The sequence below is a fragment of the Thalia democratica genome, chromosome 5 (genome assembly GCF_965202585.1).
Source record: "Thalia democratica chromosome 5, ktThaDemo2.hap1.1, whole genome shotgun sequence".
NCBI lineage: Eukaryota > Metazoa > Chordata > Thaliacea > Salpida > Salpidae > Thalia > Thalia democratica.
In genome coordinates this window covers 61,375,229-61,395,969 of record NC_139169.1, presented here as the reverse complement: position 1 = coordinate 61,395,969, position 20,741 = coordinate 61,375,229, and the positions used below count along the sequence as shown (strand labels likewise).

General features: G+C 26.2%; 1 protein-coding gene across 1 annotated transcript; it reads left to right on the top strand.

The window, feature by feature from the left end:
* The first annotated feature begins 1,025 nt into the window (after positions 1–1,025).
* On the top strand, positions 1,026–2,238 carry LOC145836051 (GTP cyclohydrolase 1 feedback regulatory protein-like). Its single transcript, XM_082943843.1, has 2 exons — positions 1,026–1,163; positions 1,615–2,238. The coding sequence occupies exons 1-2, from the start codon at positions 1,043–1,045 to the stop codon at positions 1,752–1,754; spliced, it is 261 nt and encodes an 86-aa protein (XP_082799969.1). The 5' UTR covers positions 1,026–1,042; the 3' UTR covers positions 1,755–2,238.
* Positions 2,239–20,741: the final 18,503 nt, after the last annotated feature.

Sequence of the window (20,741 nt, the reverse complement as noted above, 5' to 3'; positions counted from 1 at the left end):
AATTTGAGTAAGTCTATTTTTGTTGATCTTTTCGAAGCCATTTTGTTAAACTAGACATTAACCCTAATGAAATATACTCGCATAAAAGAGGTCACAGTTCATTATGTAACAGAAAGTATATATTCTATATTTTATAGGAAAAAAGTAATAATTTTTGCTCATTTAGTTTGTTTTTACCTAAAGAAACTATTTAATTTTGTAATAAGACTCTTGTGAAATAACTGTCAAAAGCAAGTTTTAGTTGAGATAAAGTACTACAAAGTATAACTTACAAGAAAAGTGAAATTAAATTAATCTTTTGTTAAAATTATAAATACTTAAAGTTTCATTAGCACAATTTTGGTAAAAGCTAATTTTATTTTTTGCTGCTTTTATATGATTTGCCATGTTGAAGATTGTTACTCCCCAAAACTCTAATGTCAGTTCACAGATTGCACCCTATTCCAAATTCAATAATAATAAACAGTAATCAAAAAATAAACAATAATGACAATAAATAAAAACAAACCAATGATCATGCCTACTTTTGAAGTTTGATCATAGTTTAAGCGCATTGCCACACAATTTAAAATAAGGAAATATTTTGTGAAAAAAATTGTAAAAAAATACCACAATTATTTATTTTATAAGCTAAAGCTATGGCTCAGGCTAGTTTTTTGCCTATAAGATTGGCATCTCTGCACATAACTAAAGTTTTATATTGTATTTGTTCAATTTTAAGCTATTCAATTTACTTGATACTTTTTTATAAAAATTTTCTTGATAGTGTCATGTTTAGAAATCATTTGTAATTGAGCTTAAACTAAATTGTTTCTATCTAAAAGTAAAAATTATTCTGGTATTTTTGATAAATTGATATTATGATAATAAGAAAATAATCTAGTAGAAGGATTTCCTAGTCTAGCAGCAAATAAAATAGCTTTTAAACTACAATCCAGAAGAAAGTTTTCATAGTAACAGCAAAAAAAAATCATAAACATATATAGTCTTTTAATGATTCTTAACATGAAATTTTAATATCAAGTGTAGTATTTAACATAAAATGCCTTACATACTCATTTCAACGACAATAAGACTGGAGAATGGACCTACAGTGGTTGGTGATGAAAATTCAAACGCAGAAATCATGAATTATTTAAATGCTAAATTACACTGCAGTGCAGGTTGTTTATGTAATAACTTTTTTTTTGATTATTTTTATTGGAACACTACAATTGCCTTTGTTAGTTTTAGAATTAGAATTTTTATTAATATTTTATGCAATGTTTTATTTTTAGAATTTTAATTACTCTAGAAATGTTTTAATTACAAATAAACCAATAAAAAGATATTAGTTGTTACACTTGGTTTGTTTTTAAGTTCTATAGTTTACAAAGTACTCTTTCAACAAATTTTGGTATAAATTAGAGTTTTTCAGAAAATTTGTATAAGTTAGAATATTTTAAAAGGTATTAAATAAGTAAACTTTAAAAAAAACTGTTATCTAACTTTGACATTTAGTTTTTTATACGCGTTTAAATTTTTATAAGTATAATAAAACAACTAGCATACTATTCAACCAAGCTTAAAGTTTCTTTAAAAAAATATTTTACAAAAATTCTTAATTTTGTGCAGGAAACACTTTCAAGCAATGGTCGGTTGATGAGCCACCAAGGTTGGTTTTGGACAAATTGGAAGAAATCGGCTACAAAGTGATCGGCATGACAGGGTGTGGACAGACCATGGTGTGGACCCTTCATAGCGAAAAGTTGTAACAATAGTGGGAATATTTATACTGCTAATGTTTAAATATCTTATATATTATTCATTTAGGTAAGTAGATGGTGTATTATTCAGATTTTACTAGCTTTTGATCCAATTATATATTTTTAATTATTATTGTATAAATTATATGTATTCAGATTGTGAATAATGATTTGATTTCATTAGTTTAATTTGGCATTTATTTAGTGTATTGTTCAGGTTTTACTAGATTTTAATTAAATTTGATGTTTAATGTGGGTATTGTGAAGTATATGAGTAAGTTTGAAATAAAATATACATGAGTTAACAAGTGTAAACTGGATTTAGTGACTTGTATATGTTGTTTTAACTTTTGTCTACGACAATCTGATCATATCAGAAAAATTATAATAACACTTGTTTGTTTTGGTATTTGTTTGGGTATTTATCAGAGTGTGATAGTTTTCTTCCCATTTATATTTTTAAATAGTTTTAATAAAGTGTTTAGGAATAGACTTGTACAAAATTTAACATCTGTAAAAATTCCATTACTTTATTTTAGTAATGATTTAATAGTTTCAATCAATTTTTTGTTTAATGTGAATGTTGAATAATGCATATTTGTAAGTTTGAAATAAAAATTAACAAGTATAACTTGGGTTTTGAGACTTCTAAATGTTTTCTTTTTTTAGATTTTTCTGTACAACAAATAAAACTTTCATTTAACATAAATCAATTTTAAAGGTTAGGTATTGATCAGTTTTCAAATTGTGCGATTAAGTTTCTCTGTTTTATTTATTATCATTGTGTTTAATACTTGTTTGATTATTGAGAATTTTTTTTGTTTATTAAAAATATTTTTTTACAATAAGTTTTATAACGTCATTTATATATATAACATTTTTTGATCTCTTTTGTTTAGCATACAGTCAAAGTAACACTTTTTTATTTTTACAATTTCGAATCATGTTTGTGTTTATTTTTAACTGTTAATAAAATATTCACAAGTAATCTAGAAAGATAATAAATACTTTGTAAAAAGAATATTAAAAACTAATGTATTTAAGTTTTTAGCTTTTTGCTGTAACACGCAAATTAAATTTGATTTATACAATTTTATGTATATTTTATTTTAAAGTTTTCATTTAAGTTTATAACTAAATTTTTTAGTTATAAGTTCAACATCTAAACTAGTTTAAAGAAGAAAATGTCCATTGAAAACCTTGATAGAAGTTTCTTTCTAAAAGACTTAAGATGTTTTCAAATTTTTTTTAGTGTTTAGCTAATTTATTCAAACTAAGATAACAAAGTTTAGGTAAATGCTGTTAAATTTTAGAAACCTTTCATACTTAAAGTGCTATTCTTTTTCAATGTTGCAAGTGATTGAAAATATCAGTTTAGTTTATTTAGCTAAGCAAACAAGACTATAGCTATACTGAGTTCTAAACTTTTCAAACGTTTTTTATTGTATGTATGCTAGCTTCAAATTTCTTTTCTAACTATAAATGTTTTCCGAATATTAAAGTTTCTAATAACTTATTTTGTTTGTATTATTACATGGTCGTTAAATGTCAGTTTTTAAGCAAATGAAGCGTTCTACACTCAATATTACATTTAAAATGTATTGTTAGTCCAATTCAATGATTTGAAAACTTTTCTAGCTGTTTTTTAATAATTTTAGAATCTATATGTGACATTTCTGCTTATATTTTTTAAAGGTTACTTCATACTTTGCTATAAAAGTATAACCTTGAACTTTTGATATAAATAATATATTTATGTTATTTTTCATATATAGTAATATGTTTTTCAAAGTCTTCCTTTATTTTTCACTTTTATTGAAAAAACTTGTATAATTTATAAAATAACTTGACAAAAAAATACATAATATTTTTGTTTGCATTTGGACAGTATAATAACTGTCTTTTTTCCTTAATACTGTTTACAGCGCTAAGTAACGCAATTTAGTCTTGCAGTCAATTGTTATTATTTCGATTCTACAACTATACTGCATATTTTTTTTGTTCTATTTATTATCTCATGGTTTGAAAATTGTACGGGAAAACATTTAAAATTAATTAATAACTTATTGTAAGATTCAAAAAAATACATCACAGATTTTTCATATACCTTGATGTAACAATGGACATTTTCAATAGCTGATGATTGTTTCAATAAGCTGCATGAAACAGTTTTTCAGTTTGTTTTTATATTTGTGCATATAAGTATAAGTTATTTAAATACCCCTTCCATGCAAGCTTAGTGAAAATTGATATAGTTAAGTAAATTTAATTATGTTTTTAATTTGTACCGTAACCTGTATACTTACTTTTGCATTACTTAGCTAAGATACAATCTTTTTCAAGCTTTGTGAGCTTAGTACAGCCTTCATTTAAATTTTACAACGTATACTTTTACTTAATTCTTATTTAAAACATTATTTAATTAAAGTCATTTTTACTGCCTAAATTTTTTGTCATAAAAAATAATTCAAGTTAGACAAATATATCACTAGCCTAACAAACTTTAGTAATATCATCATAAATATTTTAACAAACAAACTTTTCACATGTAATGACTTAAACAGTTTTAGAAGTTTTTTTTTTTAAGTTAAATGCAAAATAATTTTCATGTAAATTTGTAGAAAAGTTGCGTACCGACGAAAAATACTTTACTTGAAGATAAAACTTAAAATTTTAGTGTCTTTCTCATGCAATACATTAATCTCCAGATTAGTCAGTGCTTTCAAAAATCATTAATTCTTGACTTATTTCACAACTTTATTTGCTCTAGTTTAATATGTTAACAAAGTTTTCCAAATTTAAAAGCCTGTTTAATTTTTAAATTTTTAAAAAATTTGTAAAAATAGATAATTTTTCAAGTTTTTATCATACAGTGGTGATATGCTGTTCAATTAAAACCTATCAGAAAACAACAGTTTGGTCTCTATGTTATTTTTGGGAACGGGTCAAATATGCACGAAGGGATACTTTTGCACGAAGAAATTTTAACTCGAAGACACTTTTGCAATGAGGGTCATTTTAGCACAAGAGTAAATACAAATTTTTAAAAATCAATCAGAAGAAAAAAAGTTACCGACCGAGGGTTAGGGGTAACAGTGATAGTAAAAATAAAGATAAAAAATCTAATAAAAATTAATGATAAAAAATTAACTAATAACAAAACAAAAAAGTTACCGACATAGGGTTAGGAGAATAGCGATAGTATAAATAACTAACAAAATTATTAATAAAAATGAGCGAAAAAAAATATATAAACAAAATAGAAGAAAAAAAGTAACCGACCGAGTGTAAGCGTTAGGGGTAACTGTGATAGTAAAAAAAAATCAACCCGTGCAAAAGTTACCCTTTGTGCAAAATTGACGCCGTTCAAAAGTGCATATTTGACGTCTACCTGTTATTTTTACTGCTCAAGTAATGATATGATCAAATTCTTACGAGAACTCAGAATTTGATTAATTACAAATTGATTTTTTATATTTCTTTGTTTTTATCTCATACACAAGTCTGATCTCATCAGAAGGTCTTAAATTTTTTATTTTTAGTATAGTGTGATGGAGTATATGAAAAATAGAAGCCATTTAATGAGGTTCTTTTTTTAGTTATGGTGCAGATAGAAAAAAAATCAGAGTTTTTTTAAGCATGTAGTATTTAGCATTTATAGCAACTTTTTTTTTTAAAGTCAGAAAAAATACTGACTAAGTGGCAAACATGTTGAAATAAGAGTTTGAAAATAAAGAAATACTAAAAGCATACTTAGCCTTTTGTTGACATTTGTAAATTTTGTTCAGTTTTTTTAATTTATAACTGATACTCAACTGATCAGTTTATTGTGATGATATTTAGTTTTACTTACCGTACAAATGTATTTAAAAACTTATATATTGCTTAATGAATACCTTAAAAAAGTTTTTTTTCCAGTTTGTGTAACCTGCTACTTAGCTTTACATCTATACTTTTTGAGTATTCTGTTTAAATAAAAAACTAAAAAATAATATCTCATCTCCATTGTAAATTACATCTTTACCAAAAAATATTAACGATATTTATACTAATATTTCTACTCTGTGCATTTAGTATTACCAAGTGTGTATATTGAACATTTAATTTCAACCTGCTACGATTCTTTTCACGGTTGACATACGAAGTTATGCAGCAGGTAACTGTATTTAGTATTGTTTATTGAACGACAAAAAAATACGCTCAAAAATTTTGGTCTAAAGACTTGGTGTACAAAAAAACCTTTTGGTTATCGAGTCATACACCAAAATAGTTTAACGTCATGCCCAGGACGTAAGAGAAGTATTTAACTTGTTTTTTCTATAATAAGACTTTTTGTAAAGTATTGTAGTTAAATAATTGTATTTGTAGATATTGTAAAAAATTAATGTTTTAGTATACATTATCATAACAAGATTGCGTAGTTGTAGCATTTATTTTTCTTGTGTTGTAATCAATAATGTACGTATTTTTATTAGTTTTGTAGTTTGTATTAAAATATATTAACTGTTGAGATTTTTTTTTTCATATTTTAGCTCATTATAATTTTGATTAAAGCTGTGTATGCAACTCGATCACCGAGAGGTCTCTTTGAGTGTCCGGGTCGTTGAACCAAAAATGTTTTAACATTTTTTTTGTTTGTTCATAAACTAACTTAGTAAGTACCTTAGTAAGTTGTAAGACGTTTACTTAAAACTAATTGTACGGAGTTTTTTCTAATGTTAACTGTAGAAAATTTTTTTAAAGATTACGAGAACTATAACAAATTTCTTGTTAACTATTTTCATTGAATTAGAAAACTAGAATAAGACTAAAATAAGTAATATATTGATTAAAGCTTAAATTTAACAATGAAACGCATCTCTAAACAATAAGAACAGGCTTTCTAAATTCTTTGAAAGTTTATACTTTTTGAGTTTTCAAATATCAAATACTTATCAGTTGAACGCATGAATTAAATTTTATTATTAAACTCTACTTTTTGTAACATTGATTCAGTTTTGGTATGATGCTCTCTGTACTACTTGCGTCTCTAGTTTTATGTGAAACTGCCTCTGTAGCAGGTTCGGCAGTCTCGACAGAAGCCAGGTTCGCAATAGTTTCGGGGCATTCTTGAATTTTTGTTGAACACTGGGTCTGCGACCGAGTGTGAAGTGGTTTAAGAGCTAAAAACCTTTTCATACTTAAATACATTTTTGGATTCACTAATCTTTTCAGTCTTCCTTTTAAAAACATTTTATAAACTAAATATAGGCTAACAACAATATTTATATTTCATTTAACTATAAATTTACACACATAATAAAACGGCGTTACATTTATATACTTTAGAAGGCTTCTTGTAGTTCACGGCTTCTAGTTGTACTGTAAGAAATGGTTGCTAGTACAATATACTGGGTTCAGGACGGTGGCACTTATGCTTCGTTGTCGACACAGGCTGTAGAGCTCGGCGAGATGAAGTTTAAATGTTGAAATATACAATTGAAAGATATAAGTATCATTTTGATGCCACCGAATTCGTGGGCTCATTCGTCAGAGTTCAACACCCAAATTGACTCGAGTAGAAATGTATGCTGGAGATTCAGCTTTGTAAAATGGTGACAAGTGCTCCAATTCTTAGAGTAAAAAAAATAATAGTTTTAACAGTTTTTATAAAGGTTTACTTGAATTTTGGACACTTAAAGCAAAAACAGTAAGATTTTGCACAAGTGTCCTAAAGATCTTATATGTTAATTCTAGTCTTAAATGTTTGCTCTTTTCAACTTAATCTATATGTACTTATAAAATTATTGAAAGCTACAATAATTTTACATTTGAACCTTTGTACCATATTCATATAATTTAAGCACATTACAAACTAACTATTTTATCTTAATTATAAAAAAGTTATAATAAATGTAAGAAAGACTAGAAAGAAAATTAACAAAGCATTACATAAATGTTACAAAATTAAAGCTTTTTTATTAAAACTTAAAAATTTTTTTATGAAAAAAATCAATCAAACAAGTTAAATTGATAAAATTGGTACTAAACAAAAATAAATGCTAAAAAAAGAATTTAAATACTCCTGTGTACCTGTTTTTTTTTTGCAAGAAAAGTAGACAGCCTTTCGTAAGTAAGAATGAATTGAAATTTTGTAAATGTTTTTACAGGCCGAAGTTTTTTCTTACATAAGACTTATAGCATAAAACTAATAAAACGATAGAAGTATAACAAATTTAATCTCTTAATTACGACTTTATTTTTCTTACAGTTAAACTAGCAGCATTTGTTTAACAAAAAAATGTTTATTATAAGTTAATATAGCTTTTTTTACTAAAAAGTATGTCGCACTCTAGAAATTTATACTTGACAGGCTATCTATTTGAAAACTAATTTATATAAAACTGAATGTTTCTATTAGAATAACACAGAGTTCTTCAAAACTTTATATCGTACTTAAACTTTTGCTTTAGATTTCAAAATGTACTATTAAGTTGTATTTAGTATAAACCAGCCAGCTTTCAAAGTTAAGCTCTTTTTTACATTGGTGAGCAAATAATATTATTTAGAACTTTATAAGAACCTGCAAAATGATAATACTTTACAAGTAGAAAAATTATTTCTGTTTTATAATTTTTTACTTATAATATATATATATATATATATACCACAGATGTTCTTGTGCTAAAACTTTATTTCAACTAACGGCGTTTCACTGCTCTCAAATAAATTTAAGAACAGATCTACGGAGTCTATAAAATATTATCACACATTAAAAAAAAAGCAGAAAAAGCATGTATAATTATGTATAGTGTTTATGTAGGTAGTAACTATAAATGAACTTTATGGTTTAAAAACAAAGTTTGGGATAAAAACATAAAATTATAAAATAATACCATAAAGTTCATTTATAGTTACTACCTACATAAACACTATACATAATTATACATGCTTTTTCTGCTTTTTTTCTTATGTGTGTTAATATTTTATAGACTCCGTAGATCTGTTCTTAAATTTATTTGAGAGCAGTGAAACGCCGTTAGTTGAAATAAAGTTTTAGCACAAAAACATCTGTGGTATTTATTCCGATAAGCTTAGCTTATCAGGATATCCAGGATTTAACGCCTTTTAACGTTACATCTTATATATATATATATATATGTATATATAAACATATTATACATTTAACTATATTTAAATCCTCTTTAAGTTAGTGTTTGTTTTAACTCGAAAATAATATAAGTGTTACCTAATTTAAACTTATACTTTTATATCATTAATTTGTTAAACGCTTTGCATACTTATTAAGATAAACTTTCTTTAAAAAAATTAAAATACCTTGATTAAAGTATAGTGTCTAAGGTTAAACACATTTAAGTAGTAAAGATACTAATAGTCTAAGTCAGCAATCGGCAAACTGCGACCTGAGGGTCAAATGCGGCCTGCAATATATTTTTTTTAAACAATAAAAGTTGTCGTAAAAACTTACAGCTTAGGCTCTTAAATTTAAACTTATTAATTACCCTTGACTTACTGTTTCTTATGTTTTATTGTTTTTGCTTTATAACATTATTTTGTGATTGATTGACACATTTAGTTTTAGTATCTGCGGCCTGCGAAAGACGTTTTTCTAAGTGTGCGATGAATATATAAAGTACTGCCCACCCCAGATCTAGACTTATATTTAAAAAAATTATAATATAAAATAAGTTATAGGTGGTGAAATGTCAGCTTTATTTAAACAGTTTATCGTTACATTTCTACGATTAAAAAGAAAACGACCACCAACAACCAAAGTTTAACGACAATCAATTGTTATTTATAAAATTGTTTCTTTTTAGGTATAAACATAAGGTGCTTTTTTTTTGTAAAATAGTTGTTCTTATATCAGCCGTTTTTATTTATTTTTTATATTTTTTAATATTTATTCTAGCAAAAGTTTCAACTTTCTGAAAAAAATTTATTAACTTTTAGAAGTACTCTTGTAAAAGGTTCTACGGTTTCTAAATAAATTTAATTAATTTTACACTTAATTACAATATTAATTTGAACAGAAATGTCTATACAGTTTTATTGTTTATTTATTTTTAGATTTTAAACAAATCAAAATTTAAAAATTAAACGACATAAAACACAGACATACTAGGATACTTCGAAGAAGTAAAACAAATATTAAATTCAGCAATAACTTACAACTTAAAGGGTTATTTATACTAATGTTAATTTTTTTTGTTTCCAAAAGCATTTTCAATATGTAAAAAAACTCTGATTTAATTAATAATAAATATTATATTTCCATTTAAAGGTTTTGTTTGATGTATAAGTAAAATAATACTTATTTGAAAATAGAAATATAATAATATGATATTCGACATCAAGTGAATACCAAACTCTCACCCAAACCTCTACAATACTGCAACAAAATAAAAAATGTTTAGTTTAGCTTATTAGTGTTATAAAGTTAAAAAATTAATTTAGTTGAAAACTCATTTCTAAAATAAAATTGTTTTAGAAGTATTTATGTGAGTAAATTTTTGAACTCTAAATAGTATCAGTAAAAATTGATATAGAATAATTATAAAAAAAAACTGAAATGTATACTTTTGAATAAAAGTTCTTTGAAACGTTTTCAGGATAGTGTTACAAAAGCAAAGTTTTATATTTTGAGTTTTCCTTTTAAAAAGTGTATAAAAAAACTTAAAGCTCTATCTGCATGCAATGGGCAATTTCATTCTGTAGTCAGTTTCTCCATCTCGTTCGTAAATCCTAAAATAAACAACTTCGATGACCGGGTACCTGTCCGTCTTACATATGGGTACCACGAAGCTCATGTGCAGGTATTTGCTTATTTTCGATCGGAACCGCAGGTCGTGGTCGAACTTGAACCCGAGTTTTTTGTGCTTGCTGGTCGTGCAGAAAAGTAAAATAAATTTTGAAGTCGCAGGGTCTGTGTAATCGTACTGCATCTTAATGTGACATTTGAATTTGTCGATAAAATTGTTGAAACTGAAAAAAAAAACAAGGCTTGATTTATACAAAAAAGCCTGATACAAAACAAAGACTAATAAAAAACTTATGGCGTGTAAAATGTTGTTTTAATATAAATTTAAGTATCATTTAGTACAACTAACCTTATGACTTTTCTACCGCCCTCTTTTGCATTCAAAGGGTGCATGCGTTTATAATAATCTTTTACATCTTGTGTTGTAATTTTTGATTCAATTCTGAGGTTTTTCTTGCTCTTCAGACCAACTGGTATTTCAGTGTACAAAACCTCGTTAGTTTTTTGTCCCTTCTCATTCAGCTTGATGAAATACCTCCGTACCGTCCTGACATTATCGCTTTTGAGGGCGTTTACGGCGAAAAACGAGCACTTTTCAAAGGTGTTGTGTATGCTGCAAATCCGAGAGCAGTTGCCGTAAAAAACGCCGTTCGAATTTTTGTTTCTTGTGCAGTTGGCTATTTCCAGGAAATTTTTAAACCTGAAAACATTAAAAAAATGAAGTTTTTTTTATATTATAGCAGAAAAGTGGTCAATTTTTCCACGTACCCGACAAAATATTAAGAATGATAATTTTTTTGATACAAACATGCACTAACCCGACACGGTGATAGGTAAAAGACAAGTTTCGAAATAAAATCATCCTAGGCAGCTGATTGTATGTTTGGTTTATATTATTTGCTTTTATGCAGACAAGCAGCTTTATTATCATCATCTTTCCCAAAGTGTCGCGTTTCTGTACAAAAGCATATTTTTGAATGAACGTTTTAGTAGACTTAGCTTCAATGGGTATTTATAGAGTTGAATTTATTTGAAGTCTGCAAGGCTAATTAAATATAACTGCCAGTGTACATTAAAATTTAGGTAAGCATTGTTTAGGTTTTTTTTTATTGGTCGAACTATTAGTTGTAAATATTAAAAAATAAATAAAATATTCAGCCAAAAAAACCAAACCTAAAGGATATAGTTTACAATAAAAACTGGTAGGAAATGGTTTTAAAACTTACCAAAAGCATTTTTTGTTAAGCTAAAGTTTAAGTTTGCTACAACAAAACCCTAAGTATACAGAAAAGCTAGCTTTATATATTACAATTATTTTTTTCTTTTGTTTTTTAGAATACTGAATAATCAGATATTGAATTACGTTAGAAAAATTTAATATTAAAACTAAGCAAATATAAGGCTATAATTTATTTAAACCCACACATTTATTTTTAGATTATAAAACAAAAATACTTTTGTTAACTAGTTAATTTTTTCAAGATTCATTTTTGTTTTTTGGTATATCATGAAGTTTTTAAATAAAAAAACAATCATTTAAATCTGTAAAATACTTTGTAACTGTGTTTTATGTATACCATTTTACTTATATAAAGTTCTAACAAATTGTGTTGCTATTACTATTTAAAAGCAAAAATAAATTTTGTTTGTTCTATTACATGTTACTATGAACTTACTTTACAGGTACAAATTTATATTGTTTAAGTATATTAAGTTACTTATTAAATGTTACGATTAATACAAAGCACGACGTTATAAATAGATTATATTCGGCAAAAAAAAATCTAAAAAAGTTTGTTTAAGTTGTTACAATTGCGGTAAAATTTTTAAAACACATTAGGAACATCGATAAGATAAATACTTTAAGAGGTACGTACCCGTGTAAAGTACGCACTAAAACTCAAAAATGAATATGGTTAAATATTTTTTTAAATAAAATCTTTAGTAATGTTTCACAAAACGAAGGAAGTTAAATGCAGGAAAATATGAAGTTAATATGATTATAAACATTTTTCTAAATATATTAAGTCTAAAACAACTTAGAATAGACGAGTTAACAAATTCTTATAAAAATAAGTAGATATTAAACATTAACTATCATTTAGTACGGAAAGAGTAAAGTTTATTTCAAAGCTGTGAGGCACGAATTTTTTTGGTTGTAGAACCATTTCCTATCGATTTCCCTACTGTACTAAAGTAAAAAAAAACATTCGCAACTGTTTTGTACGAAACTACTTTATTGATTTAAGAGGTTTCGCTGCTCATAAAACATGAACAGCTCTACAAAGTCAAATTTCCAAAACTTTGCAGAACAATATGTATAAGATATCCAACACGTGAGTTTAATAAAAAATAAAAGTATATAGTTTTACATGTTTAAATGATAACGATACTACTAAAGACAAATAAAACTAATGAAAAGTTTTACATGGTTTTTAAGAATAACTGCAGTTAATTTTTCATTTATACAAAATTGCAATTTTTGAGTTTATTGTACAACAGTATAACAGCAAAAATTAAAAAAACAAAAATTAAATAATGTAAATTTTACGTTAAAAACCGAACTAAAACTAAATAACTATTCTAAAATACATAACTCAACTAACAGACAAACTAAATAACTAAAATTCAATAACATATACATAATTGTTAATACAAATTTATCGTTTTTTTTTCAATGAGCTATACATCAAAATTCCTTTTAATCCTATTTGACTAATTAATACTAAAAGTTATTTTTAACCTGGGCTATGAAAATTTTCCATACCAAAAACTTTGGAAAATGTATCATTTTAAATAGCTTAGACATAAAGTTACTCGATTTAGTATTTGCATCTGTTTCCTATACAGTATGCAAATTTTTTGTAACTGTATATCCATCTGCTACTGATGACAGCCGTTTATATTTGAAGTATTTAAATAACTCATGGTCGGCTCGTTTATTTTAACTACTATCACATATCTAGTTTAAAAAGTTGATTGGCAGAAGCAGTTTATATGACTGTACATTATAAACTTAAAAGAATGTTTCATAATATTTTTTTCTTATTATACCGTATAGTGTTCTATATGCAAAGTATTTAAAATATAAGTTCGTAAAAATTCGCTTAAATCTCTTATGTAAAATTCAAACTTCGTTGCGGTTTAAAAACTACAAGTCATGAAAATTTAATTTTAAAAGAATAAGTCAACGAATTAACTAGGTTAAACTATGACTAAAACTATATCTTATTATTAGTTCTTATTAGCATACAGACTTTTAAAATATTCTCCAATAAGTTTGTTTAGTGTTTTGTTTTGTCAGAAGTAAGCTATCTAGATTAAGTAAACAAAATAATTAGGTTATTTTAAGCGCAGCTAAAACTTGTATTTAAATTATTATTAATTAAAAAATTATTTTGGTAAAAAAAAAGTTTGTAGACTAGAATGTAATCAAGTTTTAGAGAAAATCAAACAATAAATTGATTTTTACTTTATGTTTGTATACTAATACAGTCATTTTTGTAGTAAGTCTACATATTAGCTAAAGAAATTTATGCTACAGGAATAAATATTTTAACAACTTATGGTGTAAAACAAATGTTATACCTTTTGTACCCAAGTAGAAAGATGTTTGAAGTTATTGCTTAATAAATCTCGAATAGCAACAAAGAATTGAAACACGAACATCAAAAATGATCGTTTAATTGAATACTTCTATTAACAATAATATTGTTCTGATAACATAAGTAAGCTTAAGTAACTAGAGTTTCCGCAATTTAATAAGCTTAATCGAACCAATTAATAATTATAAAGGGAACTTGTTTTTATGACACGATATTATTAAAACTGTGAGCTTTAATTACGAGAATATCATGAATAAAACAAGTATAATTTATTTTTGGGATGTTGTCATTAATTTAAAGGGTTTTAACCACACACATAGTATTAATTTTGAAATTATCCTATAAACAAAAGCAATATATTTATAGATTATAGTTTTAGTTTCTAATTGAATAAGTGTTGTCTATAACTTTCAAAGTTATTTAAATCATATCTTATTATAAATTCTTATTAGCATATATACTTTAAAATGTTCTTTAATAAGTTTTTTAGTGTTTTTTATTCTGTGCGAAGTAAGCTATCTAGGTTAAGTAAACAAAATAATTAGGTTATTTTAAACACAGCTAAAACACATAGCATTTACTTATAACTTATCCCGTAAATAAAAGCAGTATACTTTTAGCTTTTTAGGTTGCAATTAAAGTTTTTATTTGAGTAAGATTTTGTTAAAAACTGAAGATTATTAAGTGATAGAAACATTGCCTTGCTAATAAAAATTAGAAATTTATGTTAAATAAACGCAGTTGATAAATACATTTTTTTTGCATATAATCACTTGCTACATACGTAACGATTACTACAAAAATTAAACAAAACCTAAAAAATACCAAAATCAGCTTTATTTCAATTTTTGAAACAAAAAAAAGAGGTACCTGCTTTTTTAAAACATGTACAGTAGGTAGTAAACTCAAGAAACAATCAACAGTTTAAATTATTTAAAAAGTCCGTGTTGGAAGAGCGGTCAAAATAAATACTATTTATGTTGCAAGAGCAATTTCAAAAATGACTTAATTAAAAACACAAATTCTTTTTTTTTACATATTGTAACCAGCCACATACGTAACGACATGAGCAAAAATGAAATAAAATTAAAAAAAAAACGACAATTCATTCTAACTTCAACAAAGCAAACAAAAATGAGCTACCCACCGTTCTGGGCGGATCCGGGATGCGCTGAGACCGGCAAGCGCATTTTCATGAGGCGGTGCGCTTCGTGCCACACCGTGTTCAAGGACGAGGGCCACGCGGAAGGACCGAACCTCAGCGAGGTGGTGGGAAGGAAGATCGGGAGCGTTGAGGGGTTCGACTTCCGGCCCGAGTTCAAGTACTTGGGAGAGGAGTGCACAAACAACAGGTAAAAATAAAATAGTTACCATGAATTTCTAAACTCATTTTATCGATAAATGTTTTACTTGTCGATAAGAAAAGTTGTGTTAAAATATCTGATGTTGTATACTTTCATTCGAAAATATCAGTTAAAAATACTAGAAAACTTTTACCATGAAAACCTATACTCGTTTCGTTAGATAAATGTCCTTTTTTATGCCGACAAGAAAATTTAAAAGTATTTTTAAAAGCATTTAGTTCTATTTCAACTTCGATTAAAAAACAAAAATTTCAAGTTCAACTTTTCTCGATTGAAAATTGTGGTAAACCAAAAACACCGCAACAGGTGGACGCGGGCCAACATCAACAAGTTCCTGGTCAAGCCGGACAATTTCGCCGACGGGGTCATTATGAACTGCTCGTCCCTGAAAAAATCCCAGGAAAGAGTCGACCTGGTGGAATTTTTGCGCAGGATCGGGATGATCTCGATCGAGAGAAAGGGGATTTGCGATCCGGGCAACGCGGAGGACAACTGCCTGCTGAGAAAGCCGGAGTGCTACAAGGCGAGAAGGACGTTGCACGACGACGAGAAGATGCTGGTGAAGACGGACAGCAACAAGTCGCAGCACACGTCGGAGCGAACCGACGCACTGGCGGGTGGATCGAAGAGCTCCGAGGGAAATGAAAGCGCGGGAAAGGACAACTCCGGGGGATCGATAACTGAAAAAGACGATAAAGTGAAAGACGAGTGCGACGTTGTTGGCACCGGTGAAAAAATGACGCTTGAAGAAGCTAAAAGAATTATGAAGTAGAGACACTTTTCGTATAAAAATATAATAAAAACAAACTGCTTTAGATCGGCAGCAACAAATTTATAACTGAATACCGTAGTTAAAAGGATTATCTTAATCTAAATAGTGTTGAAAAGTAAAACAAACATAAAATACTTTAGTTTAGCATCAATTGAGAAATTAGTATTAAAATTAAGCAAAAAAAAATAGCTAATCGTCTAAAAACACATGAAATTTGGAAACTATCTCGTAAACTTACATAAAAGTATTATTAGTTAAGTTCAATCAACTAACTTGACCGGTATTAACTGCTACTAATACAAACATAGTAAAATAGTATTTTAACTAAGTATAAATACTTAGTTGAGGTAAAATTTGAGAAAATAAAATATAAGTTTTAAGTGTTGTGTTTATATCTAAATGTAAACATTGAGACCAGTGTCCTTTAGTTGTCTTAAATACAATTAGCTTTATTAATAAAAACAATAACGAACATTTTTATTGCAAATCACAAACAAATGGTAAAGCGATTCAAGATGAATACTCTGAAAAAGGTTTCTAAAGCAAAACTATTATTTGATTCATTAACAATTTGTGCAACTTACAACGATATACAAAAAATTTTGATTAGTAAGCTTACAAAAAAGTTAACTTTTACTGAATATTATAAAAACTCTATACCTATTTATACTTTAATTTTTCAAGTTTAACTATTCATTTTTATTTAAAAGTAATAAATTGTTAAAAAAATGTGCTCATTAGAAATTTGGTTGTAAAGATTATGTGTGTTGGGTTTTTAACGTTTTCTGTATAAAAACCAACCACAAGCAAGTCTAACGAAGATTAAAAAACTTAAAGAATAGTTGCAATAAATTGAATATAAAAACAATAAAAATACTTTTGAAAGATCGTTTAATTGTTTTTTTTACTTTATCTTGTTTATTTTAACCCCTCCCCCTTTATTTTACTTTTTTTATTATACTTTGAGCTTTTCAAAGCTTTTAATTAAATTGTTAATGTTGCTTTTATTGAGCTTACTACTAGGATCATAAACTTACTACTTGTGTTAGAAAACACCGACCAAACAAAAATTTAGTTTGTTAATATTAAGCTAAATTTTAAAAAAGGTCTTCACTAAAAACATGTTTTAAAGTAGAAAAAGAAAAAATAGCTAAGAGTTCATTTTAGTAGAACTTTAGAAGTGGATTCAAAACTTGTTTTTTTTTATTGTTATATTCTCTAACTAACTTTAAAAGCAACTTTTTCATAGTAATATTCATTATAAATTAAACACCAGGTCCAAACATCTCCACATATAGGGTACACGACTACTCAAATTAGGACAATAAACTTTTTTTTAAATAATTTCTATGAGTTATAATTTTATTTTGATTATCACTGTTACCCCTAACCCTTACTCTCGATCGGTAGTTTTTTTTTTATTTTTTCTTTTAATTTACCTTTAAGTTTTCTTTTTTATACTGGTTTCTATTAGTTATTTTTTATTTTTACTTTCACTGTTACCCCTAACCCTTACCCTCAATCGGTAGCTTTTTTTATTAATTTATCTTTTAATTATTTTTTCTTTTTTGTGCGAAAATGACGCTACGTGCAAAATTGTCACTCGTTCAATTTTTCTTCGTGCAATTTTGACAAGCTCCTATTTTTATTATATACGTTTTAATTTTTAGTGTAGCTTATCTTGTTTGTAGTATTTGTATCAATTAAATTTCAAAATAGAAGCAAAATGTTGTTCTTTTGAAAAGATAAAAGCAGCTTTTTTTTGATTGGATGAACAAAAAAAAAACGAATTTGAATTCACCTGAATTTTAGTAAATAATTTTAAATTATTTGGCAGCCACAGTGGCTCACTTTTCAGATTCTAATTCAAAAGGTAATTTTTACTAGTCAACATACTAATTGACAGTTTTTAAAGCAAACATTAAAGTTATAGTGAAAGTATATTTCAGTAAAGATTTTAGAAAATAAGTAAAAAAAGAATTAATATAAATAAAACACATATTTTTTTAATGTTACACTTTTTAACAAAAAATTTTACAGGTGTCAAAAATCCAGATCATAATATAGATGCGGCGTCTCCACTCAATGTACATTCAAAACCAAAAAAGTTTTTTCATTGGCTTCAAAGTGATTTTGAAATCCTTTTCGTTTATTTTTGATTTTGCAAAATTAAACGCAATTTTAAAACAAAGGTAAACTTTATTTGGTTTAAAACTTAGCAAAACAAAAATTGAGAATTTTAAGAATTTCCTACAAAATTTAGTTTTTAATTTAATAAAAGTTTTATTACATTTTATTGTTAAAAAAATTAATTTACCACGATTATTCACAACTTAACGACTTAATTTAAAGTTTTGTTTTTATAAACTTTCATTGGACTTACCAATTTAAGTAAACTTTTCAGTATTTACAAGTTTGTTTTAGCTATAATTTTACATATGTTAACAAAAACTTTTTAGACTATTTTTAAAATTAACATAATTTATTGTTATTGAATTCGACTTGTTACACTTGACACAACTTTTTGCATAGAAAAACTTTATAACGAATAAAATGTTGTAAAACCTAAAACTGCAAGAGTATGTTTACAATAAAACCTGTTTATATTTTTTCAGAAACTTTCCCAACGCTGAAAAAAATAAAAGAGGTTGTTTTTGTTTACGAAGCTACAATACAAAACGTTATGATTTTTGAAACAGCTTTTTTTATTATCTGTTCTAAGAAATTAATTTAAGAAAAGATAAGTTTAAGTTTTAATTCTAGGAAAAAATTAACCTTATTATTGAAACAAGTTTTTTAACTATTTATGTTGAAACAATAACGTATAAAAAGTTTGTCACTATAAACGTCACACACTTTTTACGATTATAATAAATTTTTGCTTTTATTGCCAAAAAAAAAACTTAAATTAATATTTCTTCGAGTTACATTTTTATTAAATTCTGTTGTTTAATAAGTCTACACATTATAAAAAGTAACGTCTTATATTGTTCTGAACAATTATAGTAAAAAATACAAACATAACATTGAGTGTTCTACTACTAACATAATTTACTTAATCATTAGCCAGCTTAGCAGCGTTTAAAAAAAAAGTGTAAATGTTTTTTTCACTCTACTTGAACACCAACTTGCAGACTATTTACCAGTAATGCCGGCATTCCCTCATAGATTACCAAAATTTCTTGATGATCTTCCATACTTTTCTGATTCTGATTACTTTTTCCATGGACAACAGTCCGGACTTGGTATTGCTGATAAAGGTCCTAATGAAGTTCGTCGTGACCAGGATAACAAGTGACTTTTTTAGTTATATTGCCAGCATTCAGGAGATTAGTTTAAAAAAGTGCTTTATTTTTAATTATACAGGGATTTTTGAATAAAGTAGTGTATAAATACTTAAAATGCTAAAAAAATGTCATCAAAACTAATTTTACACTTTTAAATTAAAATATTTGTAACGTACACGTTTACTAAACTTGTAAAACTTTATTTTTAGTGGTGAAAACAAGAATCTGTCAAAATAAATTCCACTGGAACAAGGAGGAAGTATATTGTTTACTATTGAAATTAAAATATATTTGTTCAACTTTTTTATTTATAACACTAAGAAATTTACTTAAACCTTATTCTAAAAACTTAGGTTCATATTAATATTTTTGTTTAGACTTTTATTATTGTATGGAGATTTTATAAACTTCTAAGTTTGTTCAAAATATATATACATTTTTATTTAAATCAAATACTTTGCATTTGTTTTGTAAAATCCTTTTTTGAAATGAAGTTCCTGTTTGTCACTGTCTATAATAAAATATTATGCAAAGAGTTTGTTTTTTTTTAATTTAAACTTGATTAATTTTCAGAAAAGATTAAAGCGATATCGCATAATAACTCTTTAAGGCATACTAAGTAAAAAAAATAAAAGTTCTTATACCTATGTTTCTATTTTATTAAAATTTAAACTCTTTATTTTAAGTATGAGACAAATAGTTGATTATTTTTATGAAATTTATTAGGAACTTTTATAAGTTGCTTGATAAGAAACCAGTAATATATACAATAAACAGTCATTCTCACATACTAATCAAAACAGAAACTTTAACAATTTTATGAAGCTATATTTATGTGAAAAGTCATTAGTCTTTATTAATAACCTTTGTTTGGTAATGTTAAGTTCAGTACTTTTTTTAAAAAACAACTTTTGATACTTATTCAGTTATAAATATTTAGTTTTAGTATGTTTTTCTTTTACAGATCATCTATCACTGAGTTTGTTATTAACTTAAAAAAAATTTCATTCAGCTTATCAAATGAACATTTAAACTTCAGAAGAGACTATTAAAGTACATGTTACATGGTTTTCATCTTGGAAATATTAGTTTAAATTTTTAATACCGATTCAGTGTTTGTAAATCGCAACATTTAAACAAAGCTAACACGTGTCATTTTTTTAAACTTCAAATAAATTTCGTTGATCATATTAAAGCTTCTCAAAAT